Consider the following 20,125-nt stretch of genomic DNA (forward strand, 5'->3'; position numbering starts at 1 on the left):
TTTTAATGTATCTATAGTTCCCTCTAGTGAGCAGTGTAGGAAAGTAACTAAATACATTCATGTAAATACTTTTCTCCTATGCAACTTTGAAGGATTACTTAGGCTTTTTTATACTAAACTAAACTATACTAAAAAGATGATATTATATATGTTAATAAACACAAAAAAATTAAAAAGTATAGTAAAGATTTCCAACACTTGGTGGACGAATTGAGCTGGAGAAGTTTTAAAGTTTGGTGTGGATGCAGATTGAGGGGCAGATTAAGGATTTTCCTTTAACTTTCTTTAACTATGTTTTATGATGTATAAATAATCTATACTATCAGACCACCTCCTATTTCTTTTATATTTTTGACCTGGACAATCAAGATTATTTGGCCTCTGAGGTATGAACTCTGCTGAGTACCATTAAAGATAAAATCAAGGTGTAACAACATGTGTGGTTTGTGATCATGTACGAGGAGTCAGAGTGCTGGGGATCCATGTCCTATTTAAATAGTCTGAACTTTCATTTAAGTGAAGTTTTGAGGCCTAACCAGGAAGAATTATTCCATACTTCATAAAACAGCAAAGATTAGACAAGAGTTGAGAAAAATAAAGCGCATATACGCTTTTGTAAATAATAATTATTACAATTTGTATTGTGTTACCCTTTAGTGGGGTCTGAGTGGACCAATAGATTACACTATAAAACCTTAAACGATAAGTAAATGCTTTAAATGCTATATTATCAATTTCAATATTTTAAACCAATGTCAGCCCTGTTTTATTTTCTTTAATATTTGATACATTATTTGCCCTGATTAAAATATAGTTCTCTTTTCTGTAATTGTTAATGACATGTGTATTATTTGCAGTTCTTTTTTATCATCTACATTGTTTTGTATAACTATCAATACATTTTGTGACAATTTTAATGTTAAAACTTTACCATGATATATCAGAAACTCTTTCCAAAGTATTTTTATTTTATTTTGTAAATAACTCATCAATAATATGAAAAGATAATACCAGCAAATGGATTTAAACAATTCATAGGATTATAATAAGCATGATCCTGTTCTACATACATCTGTGTTATATTAACCCAAACACAGTTATTTTAGTGTGTATTTAAATCGAACTCTGCACTTCTACTTAAGATCAGAATTTTTCTATAATCAATCAAATCAAATAATCGCCAGGCTGAAACTAACAAACTTTATTACATACTGCATGTCCTTTATAGCATAATACATCAATTATCAACATCAGAATATATATGGCTCTGATTTCAAGGTACATAAATCACTCAACAAAATACCCTGTTTGGACAAACAACCGATACAAAGTGCACAAATAAAGTTGATTCAAGTCAACTGCATCACATTACAGAACTGCTGTTGTGTTTTTTTTTTAAATGACTTAAAGCTTACATTCAGAAACCTCAGCCGGGTCTGTCATCTGAGGACAGCTTCATGGGACAGTATTAATTCTCTGGTGCGCACTGAAGTAGTGACCCATGCATCATTAGTAAAAGTGGCACACGTGCACCCCCACACACACACACGCACACACATTCACACAAACACGCTCCCACACATTGACTTAAATATAACTTAAATATAAATCCTGTATATTTGGCACCATATTTTTTAGCATAGAACATAAAATCCAACTTGCAATACAACATTGTTAGTATACAGAGGTAATATCTGATTTTGGCACATTAACAAGAACACAGGAGGTTTAAAAAGTTCATGTAATTCTACTTAACACATGCTCAGTCTTCACTGACAGGTTTTAGGAGTAAGAGATAGAAACTCACTCACTGGATATAGCAAGAATTCCTCAACGGTAAAACGGTCTCGGGTAAAAATCGTGGGTTCGCTTCACGAGGAACTACAAACTAGAGGTTCCCATGTTAGTGATATCAGGCTGATGTATTCTTGATGACAAGGAAAGCTCAATTTTTCCTTGGAAAGTTCAAAATTGGTTGCAGTTCTTCAGCAGCGCCATAATGACTCATGTAAACAAACGGCGACAAATACGTTGAGCATGACCTCTGTAAACCCTTAAATCCAAGGTGTCGTCGAAACCTATCTAAGACATAATCATATATTGCACTCTAGTCTTCACTGCACAAAGGGGCTGGCCTGTTCAAACCATCTTGACAAACAAAAAGGTGGTATATAGATATAGAATTAATAAGGTATTCAGTAATACTATTTTTATTATAACATCTCGTGTATATTAACTTTGATATATAGATTATTTCAACAGTATGATATGAAAGATACATATTTATAAATTGCTATGAATATAGGCAGAGGCATCTGTCGAAACAGACGCAGCGCCAGATATAACATAATAACTATTCTATGATTACGTCTTCTCATCCAAACAAATACAAATAAATGCTTTCACACGCGTAGGAAACTGGCGTGTAACTCCATAGTGAATATGAATTGAAGCCTCCCATGCACAGAGAGGTTCCAATACAGGTCGAGACTGCTTTTCAAACAGGCCAGCGTGAAACCTTAAAACCTCAGCATGCATGCTAAGTAAGTAGAACAGCAATCCCTGGTGGACACATAGAATAATTGCAGAAATATCTCAATATATGTCACTGTCGATCGTTGTGTTTGATTTGCGGTGCCGTATAGGAAATAAAGTGAGAGCACATTAAAACACTGAAGTTTGGAGATTAATCCGGGGCTGCACTTGAACATTAATCTGCAATAAATAAAGTAAACAATGGCCCATCACCTACAACAATGCATCACAACTTCTTGTTTCAGCCTCCGCACACATTTACCTCATGTTTATTTGTGCCAACATATATATTAGATCTCAGAGCAGCAGAAAAACACATATACCGTAAGGACAGAAAACAAGGAACGGACATTTCCTTCATTTCGTGGAATCTGTGTTGACCTCAGTCTGTGGTGGGGCACAGTACTATGTGTTGAGATGTGAGCTAATGAGCATATCCCAGGGGGAAAACTCCATCTATGTGTTTTTGTTGGAGTTTAACGCATCAGGCTTGACTGGCAAGCTGCCCTGACTCCTTGGTAACTTCACTGTATCTTCCACAGATGTACCAAACCACCGATCAGAACCACCAACCCCTTTTAGGAACACGTACGCGACACTGACTTTACATGTAAATAGCCTGTTTCCAAAGACATGCAGGCAATGTCCACCATCACGGATGGCTAATTCACTAACAAGTTTCACAACAAACTAGGAACCCTCATAAAGCTCAGTCGTATTAAAGAGCAAATTTATACTTAAAATGCCAGCAGCATGCACTTTGCGCAAAAAAAGAGGCAAAAATAAACGCCTGTAATCTTATTCATAACATAACTCCACGTTTGTCTATGCAAATTCACTCCACACTGGAATTGAGAAGCTCACAATATCCACAGTCTGCAAGAAAAAGCTAAAACTGCATCAAGCCACGCTCTAAATCTAGTACAAGGCTACTGCCAGCGTTCTACAGCGACATCAGAATCATCACTTACACGACCTGTAATCTACAATCCTCCTCTAACAGTCTTCATGTCCCAACTCTTCACACGCAGGAGATGAAAAAAGATGCCGTAACGCTCTTTTCACTCCGTCAACATTTTGTTTTCGACTCGACACTGCGCCGACCACGCTGCACCGGTGCTTACGTCTGTGTCCTTTAACTGAAAATCGATATGTGCAGAATAGAAATGACACTTTATCACCGTGGTACTGGTGCTGTGAAGTCAAAAGGCGAAAAAATAAAGTACTGCACCCCCGCACAGGGACCACGATGACGATGCCAGCGCTGCCTGGACTGAGCAAACTGCCGCCACACCCAGCGGACAATTGCAAGCATGTTTGTCTCCCTAACGCTGCAGGGGAACAGTAAGATGCCTGAACGGAGGAGCCCTAGAAGGACCACGATTGAGCCAAAATGAAGCTGTAATGGTCTAAGAGCTGCCTGGTTGCCAAACTGTCCCACCCTGTGGAATCACCCATCTAGAGGCCAGTGAGGTCCACGATCGCCTTGATGAAAATGGTGTCGTCGCGGATGTATGAGTTCTTGGCATCGAGCTTGGAGAGCGGGCAGAAGAGCGGACAGCCGCTGGCGATGTTCATCTCGCTCACGGGTCTCTGGAAGGAGGAGGACGTGACATCAGGTCGAAAGGCATCGATGATGTGCTCCCTGTTGCTCTGGTCCAGCAGCATCAATGTCACCTGGAAACAAGGAAGAAATGGAGAGATTATGTTTGCATGCATCAAATTGTGTTATGCACTAATAAAAGTCATTCATTTGAATAGAGCAGAGGGGGCGAATCAGGGGTCTCTGGTTAAACCATTTAAGATAGCTCAGCAAAAAAGTTAAACCTGGTCTAGTGTCGGATGAAGTCATCAAGCCTTTATTGATAGGACAGTTAAGCATTTCAGGGGTAGAGAGAGAGGAGAAGACATGCAACAGCTGGTCTTTGATCGATCAATGATAACGTCCTGTTATTGAATATTTCCTCAAATAGATCTCTCCTCCTGTGGGAGGAAATTTAACCTCTGTACCTCCATAACAACCTTCTCTTTAACAATAATGACTCATATACCATAAAGCAGAGATATTTGGGAAAAAAATGTTCTCCTTAAAAGATATATATATATATTATAAGTAGTATTAAAGGTGAAATATTATGCCCATTTTACCACAGTTGATATGGTTCATTGGGGTCTTAATGAAATGTCTGAAACATATTTTGGTCAAAATATCACAAGGATCATCTAAAACAGCTCTCCTCAGATTGACTCCTCAGATCCCTCCCCCTTCACCATTACCTCTGTAGAAATATGGCTACTGGAGACGAAGATACAATCTTGCAACCATATCGTTTTGAACCAGAGTCAGGTGGGCCGAAGCCTGGGTACGAGAGCCCCGTTAGCTTGTGAGCTAACGCCGGAGCTAGCGTTAGCTCGTGAGCTCCGGGGTGACGGAGCTCATCATCTCACCGGCTCCGGGGAGTCCCCGGTGCTAGCGTTAGCTCACATGGCGATGGTGGTCCAAGGCCATGCAGCGAGACTCCCAACATGGGTATGGTTTGACTATGCAGGTATTCTAGTCGTAATCCCATTGGACGCACTCTAGCGTATTGTTTCTGACATAGAGGAACCACAACAAATCGCAGGAGTTGTATTTTTCCAGAGTTTTTGGGACGGTAGTCATGCCAGATACCCAAATGAACGTGTAGAAGCACTACAAAAGTGGAATTTTCATAATATGTCCCCTTTAAGTATAAGTATTGCTACTTTAATCATGTAGCGCAGGGGTCACCAACACGGTGCCCGCGGGCACCTGGTCGCCCGCAGGGACCCCGCGAGTCGCCCGCAAGGCATGCTCTAAATCAGAGGTCTTCAACAGGGGGTCCGCGGAGGTACTGCAGGGGGGCCGCAAAATCTTTGGTTGATTAGACAATTTTTAAATTTTTTTATAATTTTTTTTTTTCACAAATTGAATTGTCTTTCAATACACATTAACATGCATCCAACATATTGTGAGGCGGATTTGACCCTCTGCCTGACAACCTCCATCCATCCATGATTAGATAAGTTGTGTACCCATCAGGGTCCGACATCTCACTAATGTGGGAGTATGTGTGCCATCCACAGATGAGGATTCACTGTCTCTTCTACATGTTTGTTTAAAATAAAAACATGAATCTGTGAATTACTTTAATAGCTCAGTGTTGTATGCAAGATGTACAGTGGGTACGGGAAGTATTCAGACCCCTTTAAATATTTCACTATTTGTTTCATTGCAGCAATTTGCAAAAATCAAAAAAGTTCATTTTATTTCTCATTAATGTACACACCCCATCTTGACAGAAAAAAAACAGAAATGTAGAAATTTTTGCAAATTTATTAAAAAAGAAAAACTGAAATATCACATGGTCATAAGTATTCAGACCTTTTGCTGTGACACTCGTATTTAACTCACATGCTGTCCATTTCTTCTGATCCTCCTTGAGATGGTTCTACTCCTTCATTGGAGTCCAGCTGTGTTTAATTAAACTGATTGGACTCGATTAGGAAAGGCACACACCTGTCTATATAAGACCTTAGAGCTCACAGTGCATGTCAGAGCAAATGAGAATCATGAGGTCGAAGGAACTGCCCAAAGAGCTCAGAGACAGAATTGTGGCAAGGCACAGATCTGGCCAAGGTTACAAAAGAATTTCTGCAGCACTCAAGGTTCCTAAGAGCACAGTGGCCTCCATAGTCTTTAAATGGAAGAAGTTTGGGACGACCAGAACTCTTCCTAGACCTGGCCGTCCAGCCAAACTGAGCAATCGCAGGAGAAGAGCCTTGGTGAGAGCGGTAAAGAAGAACCCAAAGATCACTGTGGCTGAGCTCCAGAGATGCAGTAGGGAGATTGGAGAAAGTTCCACAAAGTGAACTATCACTGCAGCCCTCCACCAGTCGGGGCTTTATGCCAGAGTGGCCCGACGGAAGACTCTCCTCAGTGCAAGACATATGAAAGCCCGCAGAGAGTTTGCCAAAAAACACATGAAGGACTCCCAGACTTTGAGAAATAAGATTCTCTGGTCTGATGAGACCAAGATTGAACTTGTTGGCGTTAATTCTAAGCGGTGTGTGTGGAGAAAACCAGGCACTGCTCATCACCTGCCCAATACAATCCCAACAGTGAAACATGGTGGTGGCAGCATCATGCTATGGGGGTGTTTTTCAGCTGCAGGGACAGGACGACTGGTTGCAATTGAAGGAAAGATGAATGCGGCCAAGTACAGAGATATCCTGGAAGAAAACCTCTTCCAGAGTGCTCTGGACCTCAGACTGGGCCGAAGGTTCACCTTCCAACAAGGCAATGACCCTAAGCAGACAGCTAAAATAACAAAGAAGTGGCTTCGGAACAACTCTGTGACCATTCTTGACTGGCCCAGCAAGAGCCCTGACCTAAACCCAATTGAGCATCTCTGGAGAGACCTGAGAATGGCTGTCCACCAACGTGTACCATCCAACCTGACGGAACTGGAGAGGATCTGCAAGGAAGAATGGCAGAGGATCCCCAAATCCAGGTGTGAAAAACTTGTTGCATCATTCCCAAGAAGACTCATGGCTGTACTAGCTCAAAAGGGTGCTTCTACTCAATACTGAGCAAAGGGTCTGAATACTTATGACCATGTGATATTTCAGTTTTTCTTTTTTAATAAATTTGCAAAAATTTCTACATTTCTGTTTTTTTTTCTGTCAAGATGGGGTGCTAAGTGTACATTGTTGAGAAATAAAATTAACTTTTTTAGATTTTAGCAAATGGCTGCAATGAAACAGAGTGAAAAATAAGGGGTCTGAATACTCTCCGTACCCACTGTATGTTTATAAATGGCAGTGGCATGGCCACCCTGTACCTTGCACATGTTTAAATTAAAAACATGAATATATGAACCCGTGTAATATTTGAATAGCTTAGTATTGAATGCACAATATCAGGGTAGTTATGTTGAACATGGCACTAGGTCCAGTTTAATATAAAACACAATTTTATGCAATATATATAGTAGGGGGTCCCTGCTCCATCTCTCCACCTGTTTGGGGGTCCTTGGCCTGAAAAACGTTGAAGACCTCTGCTCTAAATTAAAAAAAAAAAAAAACGAAGTGGTTATTTGGTTATTTTTTATCTACTTTTGAAAAAGAACAGACTGATGGAGGCATGTAGTGATAAATGTCACCAAAAGTACTTCAATTAAGTTGAATTTAAGCAAAGTTGAAACAGTTTAACAGAAATAAATGTTGCATGTATTAATATATCTGTTTCCTACAATCATTGTTGTGGAAATCATTGTTAATAATTATTTCGAGGAATAATTAACATTAACTTAATCAGACAGTCTCTTCACATATATTATTAATAATATTAAAAGGTGATCTGTGCAACTCTGTTATTCAGGACGTTTGTATCAAACAAGCAGTGGTGTATAAAGTACTTAAAAGCCATACTTGAGTAAAAGTACAGATATCGTACTTGAAAGTGACTCCGGTAAAAGTGAAAGTCACCTGTCAGAAAATGACTTGAGTAAAAGTCTTAGAGTTGCTCATATTAAATGTACTTAAGTATCAAAAGTATCTGGTGTTGAAATGTACTTAAGTATCAAAAGTAAAAGTGCAAGTACCAAGTAAAAATGCTAAGTGCTTTTTATAGTAGGCCTATACAGACACAAAACAACCCAAAATTGTTCAGTTCAGGATTTATTTCAACTGACTGAAAAATTATAACAACACTATATATATATTGTATAATTTTACAAATTTTTAACCCGAGATGCTGAGGTTAAAAAAGTATTGGACAAGTGCATCTGAACTTCTAGAGACAACAAAGAATCAACACAACAGAATAAACAAGTGCCTCTTGATTCTACCTAAGAACACTAATAGACCAAATTAACCTTTTGTGTCTATTAGCTGTATTTTGTAACTGCCTGGATGTTTACCTGCCTGTATATCTGCCCGCCAGCTTGTCCACACATCTACATGTAAGCCTGTTTATTTATCATTAGACTATTTTCACTGAATGGGCCTGTGTTTGTGTTTGCATTTGTTTGAAGCAGGGTGACAATACACCTGTAGGGTATCTTGCCTGTAGGGACGACAAAGTGAAGACACAACCCTGCTTGAAGTTGTACACATTAGCCAGTTTGTACAATATATATATAAAGACTCAACAGCTTCTAAGTTGTGTTGAGTCAGCACAAAGGGCGACTAAGGATTGGAATTGGCAATATATAGATATATAATATCTTTGCAAAAATTATATTGGCATTATAGTGAGTGGAAAACTGGGCCTGATTACCCAGGGTTCCATTTGGCGAGGTCCATTAAAAAACCTGAATTGTGTGCGTGAATATGCAGTAGTCCACGACACAGTGTTTGTTTTTGGTTGTGTTGGATGAAAGTTGTTTTTGCGTTTGCTTATATAATTGGTTGTGTTGTTTGTTTTTCCATCTCGACTTGTTTTAAATCTGTTTGTTTTGTTTACTTGGACATGTAAGACTAAGTAGACACGGCCAACCAATGATAATCTATTTACCAACAGTTTTTGTTTAAACCAAATACTTCCAATATTTTCTTTAAGAAAAGTTAACCGATTGCTGCTTCGAGCTATGTATTTATGTGCAGATGTTGACACGAAGCAGGAAAGGGAAAACGAATGTGAATCGAAAAAGGAATACCTTCAAAAAATGATGTAAAGTCACCTAATAAAAGCCCTCAAAAAGCAAATTCATTTGCCTGAATAATAATCCTTACAATTTCAATAGGGCCTCACGTCTGTCAGTGCCTGGGCCCTAATAATAAAGACTGAACCAAGCTCCTGCAGGAGCAAGAGAGCGAGAGAGAGGTGCGCCGTGCGTAAAGGTGCACGTTGCGCCAACCTCCGCTGCTCAAGTAACGAGCCAGTTTTGAGAATGTAAGAAGTAGAAAGTACAGATATTTGTGCTCAAATGTAGCGAGTTAAAAGTCATCAGGAAAATAAATACTCAAGTAAAGTACAGATATGTGAAAAATCTACTTAAGTACAGTAACGAAGTATTTCTACTTTGTTACTTCCCACCACTGGAAACAAGTAGCCCTTCGTACTACTCAGTACCTTCGAAGTAGCTCTCAGTCTAAAAAAGGTTGGTGACCCCTGCTCTAGCTTATAGTTTCTGACATAGAGGAACCACAACAAATCGCGGGAGTTTTTTTTTTCAAGAGTTTTTGGGACTGTAGACACACCAGATACCCAAATTAACGTGTAGAAGCACTACAAAAGTGGAATTTTCATAATATGTCCCCTTTAAAACAGCACCATCATCTCACCGGCTCCGGGGAGTCCCCGGTGCTAGCGTTAGCTCACAAGCTAACGCTAGCTCCGGTGGTGATGATGGCGATGGTGGTCCAAGGCCATGTAGCGAGACTCCCAACATGGGTATGGTTGGACTATGCAGGTATTCTAGTCGTAATCCCATTGGACGCACTCTAGCGTATCGTTTCTGACATAGAGGAATCACAACAAATCGCAGGAGTTGTATTTTTCCAGAGTTTTTGGGACGGTAGACATGCCAGATACCCAAATGAACGTGTAGAAGCACTACAAAAGTGGAATTTTCATAATATGTCCCCTTTAAGTATAAGTATTGCTACTTTAATCAGGTAGCGCATATGATGTCTCATCAGAAAGTCACTTTGACAGTCACTTCACCAGTTTGAATTTCATATTGCATGAGGCCAAACACACAATTTTCAGCAGATTTTCCTCTAGGAAGAAAACCCTTAGAAGAGCCTACAGAAAAGAAAAACAACAACAATTTGTTTCAAATCCTTCATTGATTACCCCTTGTTGTCTGTGTATTTTACCTTCTGGTTAAAGGGCCATTTGAGCAGAGCGTCACTCAGTCCCCTCATCACCACAAAGAACAAGGACAAGTGGCTGCCACGCCCCGTCCCGTCTCCATTCAGATAGATCCGCAGACACATCTTATAGCCATACTTGTTGGTGTAGAAGGCTGAAAGGGAAATAGTGGGAAGGAGAATTCAGCTTCAGTCATCAGGCTCCTGTAACACACTGTCTTCTTTTAACACAGTGCGATGTGAATGTCAGAGGAGAACATTGTGTATTCTTCAAATTTTACAAAACAGGATTTATGACTCTCACAGGGTCAATTTTGGATTGACTGAATTTATACTGGTCAGACTCAGGGAACATTTCAAATTTGCAGCTATGTAGACCCCTCCTACAATCATGGGAAGCATGTCGTGTGTAGTGGTCGTCTTACAGAAAGAGTCCAGGGTTTGAAACTACTGGCTGACCAGGACCTTTCTGTTTGGAAATGTCAATCCAGCACCTGGCTTCCTCACAATGCACAAACCCATGCAGCTTCGGTTAATAGGCGAGTTTGGCGACATTCACTACGTTTTGAATTGAAACGATCTCTAGATCGGGTTTTAATACCCGTCCATACTAGCACGCCTGGGAAGGCATATTACGTGACCAATCACCTACACTGGGCATGTGCATGTAAGCAGTAAAATGCCAAATTTAAAACAGCTGTTACCAAAGACAACAGAGTCAGAAACACTAGTAATTGTTTTTTTTCTACAACAACGGAAGAGGGTCATGTGATAGCAGCCTGACCAATCAGCCGAGTGTTTATATTAGCCCTGCACCAGTCCAGGTTTTACCCTTCCTCTTGCCCAATGTCAGCTTGTCTGCCCCAGCACCTTCCATGACACTCAAAGGTTAAGCAGTATAGATGATGGATGCATGGATCTACAATAATGACCCATGATACCTGGTGAGAACATGGCAGGGGCTCGACCGACAATCGCTTCCTGTCTCTTTTTGGCAAAATCTGAGATCCTCCAAACAAAGACGCCGTCGAAGGTGGTGGCGGACATTTCTCTGAGCCGGCCCTCCATCTCAGCAACTGTCAGGTCCTTTAGCCCCACTGTCCTCTCCAGCTGTCGCACCTGGAATAGAACCACATACTCTGCTTTAGCAAGTTTTCCAATCAATCCATCTAATATCTGCCTCATAAAAGGAGACAGTTAATAGTTTTGTTCTTCTTGGAGACCAATAATCTGTGGTCCATTTATAGATAAAGTTATATGCATAATGTCATGTGTGTGTGAGAGTGTGAGAGTGTCTTCCTTCAGCCCTACCTTATTACTGAGAGCCTCGATCTTATCCTGGTCCAGTTTATGCTGACGGTTGCTGGCCTCCATGGTGGTGGCAAACCTCTCCACCTCTCTGTTCAGCACACACACCACATTTTCAAACGTTCCTGATTTGACCTCCAGCTCCGTGCACCTGCGCCCCAGCTCTGCCACCTTGGTCTTCTCACTGTGGAGCTGGAGTTCCAGTGCTGCTCCCACCGAGCTTGGCAATGGTGTGAAAGAGGTGGACACAGAGAGGGTGGAAGCTAGAGTGGGAGGTGGGGGGAGAGGAGCTGAAGTAGATGGACCGGGGGGACCGGAGCTGGAGGATGAGGAGGAGGCGGCGGCGGCTCCCTGCACGGGAGGCCCAGAGGAGGTGGTGGTGAGCTGGGAGACTCTGGCCTCAAGCTCCCTGAGGGACTGTTGGAGCTCCACCAGTTTGTGTCCGGCTACTTCCAGTCCTGGGGGCTGCAGGCCCTCCATGCTCACTTTCATGCCCATGATGTAGTGCAACAACAGATTGAGGTGCTCGTAGGCGTAGGTGCGCTCATGTTCGTGAATCTTCTCCTTCTCCACCTTCACAAAGGAGGCGACAAACTGGAGGTCAAAAGATTTGTACCGAAACAGTCCTGCTTGACTCTGGCAAGTCAACAGACAGAAGACACAGCCATAATTATGTCTGCTCTTGATTCTTCTGATAATGTGTACATACAGGCCTCTACCTCTATCTTTGAAGCCTCTTGACTCTCACTGCACTTTACTTTATTCTCAGAGAATATATCCATCCCACATTAATGTGTCTTACATTAAAAGGGGGGGTGACAAGAGGCTCTACTGCAAAGACGGTCTCATTTAAACTTTCCTACCCCCTCTTACCAAAACCTAGAATTTTCATACATCCTAAAAACAAAAGCATGAACTAAGATATAGAAAAGATAATATTGATATAATGCAGTTACTTACAGAAATGTCACATCCCACAACATGAAATCGACACGGAGTTCTGAATTTGCTGCAGAACTTAATATGGTCCACATACTGGGGAGAAAACACAAAGGCAAACAAAAGGAAATTAGTGAAAAAGACAGCAAAGCATTAGATTCTATTCAAAATTATTAACTGTTAACATTTCAACAACCCAGCAGGTCAATAAACAACTTTTTTCAAAGATATTTCCATTTTCCTAAAATATTTGTCAAATTATCTGAATGAAAAAATATCGTGTCTGCTGTAATTTTGAGTCATGATTCACATTTAATTCGTCTGATTAGTTTCTGATTATTACTAATTGTTTTATTTTGTGACATGATGTATTATGTTAAGTATGTGCTGATGTAATGAACGCTATCTTTTCATTTGTCTTTTTATTCTGGAGTTAATATAATTATATATAAGCAGGTCCCTCATTAATCTGTTTAATTTATATTTCTATCATGTTTTATATGGTTGTAAACTGCATGTGAAGATAAAATAAATCTGATACCTGGATGGAAAGCAGAATCATAAATGGAAAACATGGTTATTATTTTTTATTGTGCAGTGGAGAAAACACACATTTTAATGCACTACATATTTTTTGCAAAGTCTAAAAGAACTATGGAAATGTCTCCAGAACAGCAGGAAGATGATATTTATAAAATTTCAGTCTGTATTTTTCCCCTGTGTCTCTGTGACTGAGTGTCATCTTTAAAGTGGGGATAAGTGCTGCAGCTCCATGAGACTCTGACCCTTTTTTGCAACGAAATGTTTCTCTCTTGTCTACATGAGTTTAACAGAGATGACTCACCTTCTCTCTGGGTATTTTCTTCTTGGCGCAGCCTTCACAGATCATCGGGTACTTGGGACAGATCTCATCATGTGCCTGGAAAAAGAAAAAAAAAAAGAGCTGCTGTGATGTACTCAGACATGACACGAGCGTCTTAAATCCAAATGAATAATTTCTAACCTTGATGTTTTTGAAGTGAAATGGCTCCTTGCAGTACTTGCAGTTGAGCGTCCTCTCCGGGCACTCTCGCTCGCTATGGCGTTCCTGTTCGTTGAAGCGGATTCGTTCTTTGCAGGACGGACAGGGGATGATCATGAACTCACACTTCCCCTCGTGGTTCAGCTGTAAGAAGGAGAGCTGAGGATGAGCTGTTGTGGCAGACTTAACAGTTGGGCCACTTCTGACTATTCTGTCTGCAGAACGTACACATACCATCATAGCAACGTGAAGCTCATAAGCTCAACATTTAGCTCAGAGACAACAGGAAAAACAGCACATTTGTATCCATCTAGAAGCATTTAAAACTAGAGGGAAACTGAAAGCATACACCTCCCCTTGTGTCTCATCTCGTCATGTCGGAGCAGTGTTTCCCATTAATAATCTAGACTGTTGCAGCGCCTCATATTCTAAATTGTCCTATAACTTTGTGTTTTGCTCCATTGCTGCATTGCATAGCTGTGTGCAAGTTGTACTATCCACAGTCAGACCTCTTGTTTCAGCTGCAGTTGTGTGCGTATAAATCGCGTGCTATGCAGTTCTCTCCTAAGTCTGCGTACCTGTCACTCTGAATCTGTTGCATGTGAGAAAGTGGAACAAAACTCTTGGATCTGCCCATTTATTCTGATCTGCACAAACTATGTATTGGTTCTTTCCTGATCCATAAGACATCCTTCCACCAAGTGTTGTGGTAATCTTGCTACTAAGAGACAGAGAAAACTAAAACATCCCTGGCCGAGGTACCAAAGGATCACCTCCCTATCAAACTAAAATGTTCAGGCCTAAGAAATTCATGAAATTCAGTCTCACCTCGTACTCTTTAATGCTGCCTTTCCAAGTGCAACTTTCATGGATACAAACAGCTGACAGGTTCTCAACTTCCCTTCGAACAGCGTTGTCAGGAAAAGCCTGAAAAAGCAAGAGAAAACAATCAGGTGTCATACTGTGTCTGTGCAATGTTTCCATTTCCATCCCTGTTTCCATCATATTGATTATTTATGTTGAGGAAATGTGTGGATTGAAATTGTATTAGATTTTTTTTCTTCCCTTCACAAGTTTAATAGTGAGTTTAGGAGTGAATTGAAAAAAGCAAGAATCGTGAGCACCAACGTTTGTCCTGCATGGGCTTTTGTTATTGCATTAAAGTATTTCTATCTTTAAATTATACTTTACTACTGTTACTAAAGTACAGTTGTACTACGTGTACCTTATATATCTAAGGGAAATATTTTACTTTTTACGTTTACTGACATTTCATTCGTGGTTTGATAACCAGAGAGGTAAATAAATCAATTTAGGAGGCAAATATTAGGGGAAAAAGAATGCAAAGTCCTGTTCCAGAACTTTCTTTTCTTTTCTCACAGCCACTTCAGATCTTTTGACCATTTGAAAGGAGGGAGCACTATGCAAAACTATACAAATACTCAAATACTCACTGGCCCTGACACAACCCTTGACTACCTCAACACACAGATCCTTCACATACACGGTGTTCATAGTGGAAGGCAAAGAAAGACTTTCTGTATGTATGATAAGCGTTTTGAACCTTTGAACATTAAAGTCTATAGAACTAGCTTCACCTTGAGCACCTACAACAGTAACATGCTGCGTAAGAGCTGATGAATAATGATCAGATTATATCACATGCATGTTTGATGATAAGGCCTTATTTAAATTCAAGTAATTTTTATTATTATTACATTAGTTACAGCAGACGATTTCAACAACCAGGACTTTTACTTTTATCACTTCCTGTACATTTTGTTGATAATATTTCTGGCTCTAATCGAGAGATGTTGAATGCAGGGCTTTCACGTGTAATAGAGTTTTTTTACATGATTATACTGGTACTTAATCATTTTTCTACTAGTGGTTATGTATGATGAAAAGCTACAGTGTTATCGTGATGAAATCAGGCTCTGCATCATTCATAGATTTCAACCTGCCAAAGGTCTCATCACCAGTGGGACTGAAGTGACAAACATCTGAAATGATTATATATAGAAAGAGTGTCTGAGTCTGCATCAAAATGAAAGCATCTTTGTTTGTCCGCGCATGTGCTTCTTTATTAGTGTCTGAGTTTCCTGACAGGAAATTGTCGTCTTAGAGCAGCAGGAGAGGAACATAACGTCAGAGAGCAGCTGAAAAACCACAGCAGGTCTGAGAAATGCTCCAAGTTGTAAATTAAAAGGCTTATGTAACACATTTTCCATCCAAAAATATATATAAACTGTTAATACTTAAAAGCGTTTTTAATTGGTCAATATGTTGATTTGTTGTTGTTTGTTTTGTCTCATTTTGTTTTTCACGTTTGTTTTTTTATTTGATTATTTTACCCTTGATAGTCTATAAAGAATAATAAAACTTTGTTTTTAAAACATATATATTTAAAAATCTGAATTTGAATTCATACTGACAATAGAGCTGAAATGATTAGTATATTCAAATTAAACAATCATGCAAATGATTTCAAGCTAAAATTGTAAAGGTTCTCCAACTCTGCTTTTCTTAACGTGATAATAAACTGAAAAATTGGGTTTAAGATTCTTCTTTGATTAAAACATCTGATGACTTTAGCTTGAGCTCTGGAAAACTTGAACGACAAACTTTCACTATTTTATCACATCTTATAAACAATCAATAAAAAAGATTTGAACTTATAAATTCGTTTTTTGATTAAAATACTACTGGAGCATTCATGGCACAATTCTGATGAATTTCACTGATAAAATCAATAGATTTACTTTAATTAAAAAAAAATTCTAATTAGGAAAGACGATACTTTACGGTGCTAGATAAAAATATGTTTATACTCACACATCCTTGTTTCAAAATGGACGTAGGGTCCTCAAAAATATCCTCTTTAATGCAGGCACTGCACTTCTGGGGTCCATTACTGCAATAAAACAACAACATGTACTGATATACAACAAATTAAGATCATCAGGTAACAAATGGTGGAAAGTAACTAAGTACATTTACTCCAGTGCTGTACTGAATGTAACTTCTTCAAGTTTATACTTCTTTCCTTCCACATGTCAAATCAGTACAATAGCAGTGTAACAAATAGCAGTAACACCTTATATCACTTTAACGTGAATTTCTGAGGGCAACAATCTGCTCCGGAGTAGCAATGAACCTTATTCATGCATATTTTTCTAGTTCTTTTTTTGAGTTAATTCTTCAAGTGCTAAATTTAGGATAAAAGAATTTAGATTTTGATTTGTCTTAATCTTGGAGTAAACAACAAAAAAAAGCCAATGTAATAGTTATTATTTTGAAAGTAGAGGGAAGTGGTTAACAAGATGACCCTTCAGTATCGGGTCAATCTCAACTCGACAGCTCGAGTAGCTTTCAAATGGGTTTAGATCCTCTCTCTCAAATCTCTTGTCCACATTACACTTGGGCAGCTCCTCACCTGACTGTCCTGTTGAAGCAGTAGGAGCAGAAGCGGTGTCCACACTGGGCCTGAAACGGTCGTCGCAGTATGTTGTGGCAGCAGTTGCACAGGTGCTTGTCCTCCAGCTTGTTGCCCAGGATCTTCTTGGGGAAGCCGGGCTTGTTGCTCTCCATGGACGAAGGAGGGGACGGTTCCTGTGCGGCCATGGTGTCTGTTCACACGTCGCACCTGGGCAACAAATAAAACATGTCAAGAGCACAGGACAACATTAAAGACATTATTTCATTTTGATACAGCAGTAAGAGAAGTTTTGAGTAAGAAATTAGCTGTAGTGAATATTTTGCTAATTCTGTTTTTCACGGATTCTGTATTTGTCAGCTAATTGAAAACGTTCATGAAAACGTTAAGAAATTGTATTTAGTTGTAAGTTTCAAGAATATTTCCAGTTCTAAGCAATTTGAAGGTAAACATAAATAATATATTTTTTTAATTGGGTTGAGATCGGCAGTGTAGGCAATAAGATTCAAACAATTTTGAGACTAAGCCGGACAAGTGTACTCAAACCATGTCAGCACAATGGCCCAACAGCATCATCACATCTCATCTGACCAAATCCCTGTTTTCCACACGTCTTTTTAAAGTCTGATCATGTGATGCACTGACAGTCTTCTTCACCTGAGGAGGAGCAGCTCTTCATGTTTTTACCACAGACTAATGCACTAGATTTGTTTGTATCACACATCTTACAATGTTACAAAGACGATTTCTCAAAGTCACTAAGTGCTTCACGAAAGAAGACGACTATCAGCTGATCTGAGATGGCACCCAGGGTCATAGTTAGTAAATACTTGATGTACATAGCGGCGTAGTTGTGTAAAGCCTCAAGAGTCAGCAATACAATTTCAACATCAATACAAAAACTAACAGGACACCTATGTCCTGAGGGAAAAAAAGGTCTTATGTAGTGACTTTTGGGGAAAATGCCACAGAGCATAATTGGATGAATTAACAGCGTGACTGTGCCATGTAATGCATGCATCCATTAGGTTTCTCTCCTCAATTATTCAGGTTTTTCCTTTGATTTGCCACATGTCTGCGTACAAATGGTAAAATATGTAATAAGGTTTCCTTTATAATCAGAACTTTTACTCAGGTACAGTGGCCGAGGTGGAGAAACACAAGTTTGAGTTGTTTATTTAAATTTCAATATAAGTATTAGCACTAAAATATACTTTAAGGAGCACCAGTAAAAGTACTCACCTATTTCTGAGTAATTTTTAATTGATGCATTCACGTGTAGAAGTGGATCAATATTTAACTCCTTTTTATACCACAGTACAACTTATCTGTAGTAACACATCATATTCGATCTGTCCATTATATTTTTTTATGAATATTATGAATCTGTACAGTAACCAGTAACTAAAGCAATCAAATGAATGTGGTGGAGAAAGAGTTAATACTGTACAACAAACTACTACAACTATGAATGAAAAGCTTTAACTCTATTTCGAGACATGGCCCCTCCACAAGACGAGTCTACAGGATTGAGAACTGAGGGCCTGACTCAGCAGATTTTCTATTTCAGTGATGCAAATGTCTCATTGATCAAAGTCTGAAGACAGAAATAGAGCAAAAATAAATCTGTTAGCCCCTAAGTCTATTCAAACAATACCATGCCTCACAACGAATGTTAAAGGGAACGATTATCAATATATATTATGTGATGCAATAACAAGCGTCCATATGTGTCATTTATGTGAACGAGCACTTTGCCACATGTCATGAAACATGAGAAAGCGTTTACACTTATGTAGGAACTAATGATTACCTTAATCAATTATACCTGCAGATTATTTTCTCAATCAAACAATTTGTTGTTCAGTCAATAAAATGACACAAAATTGAGGAACACAACTTTTTTGTTGGTGTCCTCCAGGCAGCTGTTGGGGCCTCTGACAGCAGCGTCCAACCGTTGAGTCACCACCTTGATCACCGGCTGCCTCGCTCTCCAGTCAAACAATAAACGCCCGGCCATTAATGACATCATATGATATATATATATATATATATAAACAATAAAGTTTCATATTGAACATGTGTATTATTTCCATTGCCAGGGTAGATATTTGCTATAACTAGAGTACGATCAGCTGAATATATGTCAGCACTACAAGTTAGTTTACTCACCAACATTTGTCATGGAGCATGTGGCAGCTTTTACACCTCGGTAGGGACACAACTTTCACCATCGATCATATCATATCATATCATAGCATATAGATTATTCTCTTGATTAAATTGATCATAGAGTCAAAACCCAAGGATACTGGATCCAAAAGCTTACGATGTTCAGTTTACTGTCACAGAAAAGCAGTAATGCAGAGGCTGGAACTAGTGAAGGTTAAAGTGGATGTAAATAATATATCAAATATAATAGTTGGGGTCCTCCGGGCAGCTGTTGGTGCCTCTGACAGCAGCGTCCAGCCTTTTAAACACGCTGTCACCCATCAGACATGACTGTACCATGGGTGTAAAACCTCCTCCTGCTGTGATCATGGTTCTTCACAGGCCAGCTGACAGGCCCACACCCTTTGTTTACATTCCCACATTCATGGCTCCCTGTGGTTGACTTGGCACAAACTGATGATGATGGTGATGATCACCGGCTGCCTCGCTCTCTAGTCCAACAACACACATCCAAGCCTACCCAGTAACGCTGCTGACAACCCGCACATCCATTGTCTCCAGCCTCCTGCTCCTTCTTCCTTGTTGCTAAGCTATCAGCATCCTGGAGTCGGAAGTGGTACCCAGCGCCGCCACGCCCCTTTCAAACCTCCAGCCTGCCGGGGACCATTTGCTGGGGAAGCGTCTGCAGAAGCAGCTTCCATCTCCATCCCCGGGAGTTCACACTTACCAGCGGTTTGGGTCTAAGCCGTCATCGCGTGCACGGGCCGTGGAATCACGTCTCCCGGTGGCACGTTGCCCCCGTGCGGGATGTTACACGCACGTCTGCAGCCCGCTGACGGTGTTTGCTCCAGCCTCAGCCACATAATAGAGATGTG

The 20,125-nt window shown here is 39.9% G+C and overlaps 1 protein-coding gene across 1 annotated transcript; it reads right to left on the bottom strand.

Annotated features, from left to right (window-relative positions):
- Positions 1-1,219: 1,219 nt before the first annotated feature.
- LOC133002427 (TNF receptor-associated factor 2-like) lies at positions 1,220-20,090 on the bottom strand. Its single transcript, XM_061072249.1, has 11 exons — positions 19,978-20,090; positions 17,079-17,288; positions 16,478-16,556; positions 14,471-14,569; positions 13,625-13,786; positions 13,466-13,540; positions 12,643-12,717; positions 11,686-12,255; positions 11,316-11,493; positions 10,381-10,529; positions 1,220-4,212 (listed from the first exon to the last, which is right to left on the bottom strand). The coding sequence occupies exons 2-11, from the start codon at positions 17,264-17,266 to the stop codon at positions 3,994-3,996; spliced, it is 1,794 nt and encodes a 597-aa protein (XP_060928232.1). The 5' UTR covers positions 17,267-17,288; positions 19,978-20,090; the 3' UTR covers positions 1,220-3,993.
- Between the last annotated feature and the right edge of the window lie 35 nt (positions 20,091-20,125).

This window comes from Limanda limanda, chromosome 1 (genome assembly GCF_963576545.1).
Source record: "Limanda limanda chromosome 1, fLimLim1.1, whole genome shotgun sequence".
Taxonomy (NCBI): Eukaryota; Metazoa; Chordata; class Actinopteri; order Pleuronectiformes; family Pleuronectidae; genus Limanda; species Limanda limanda.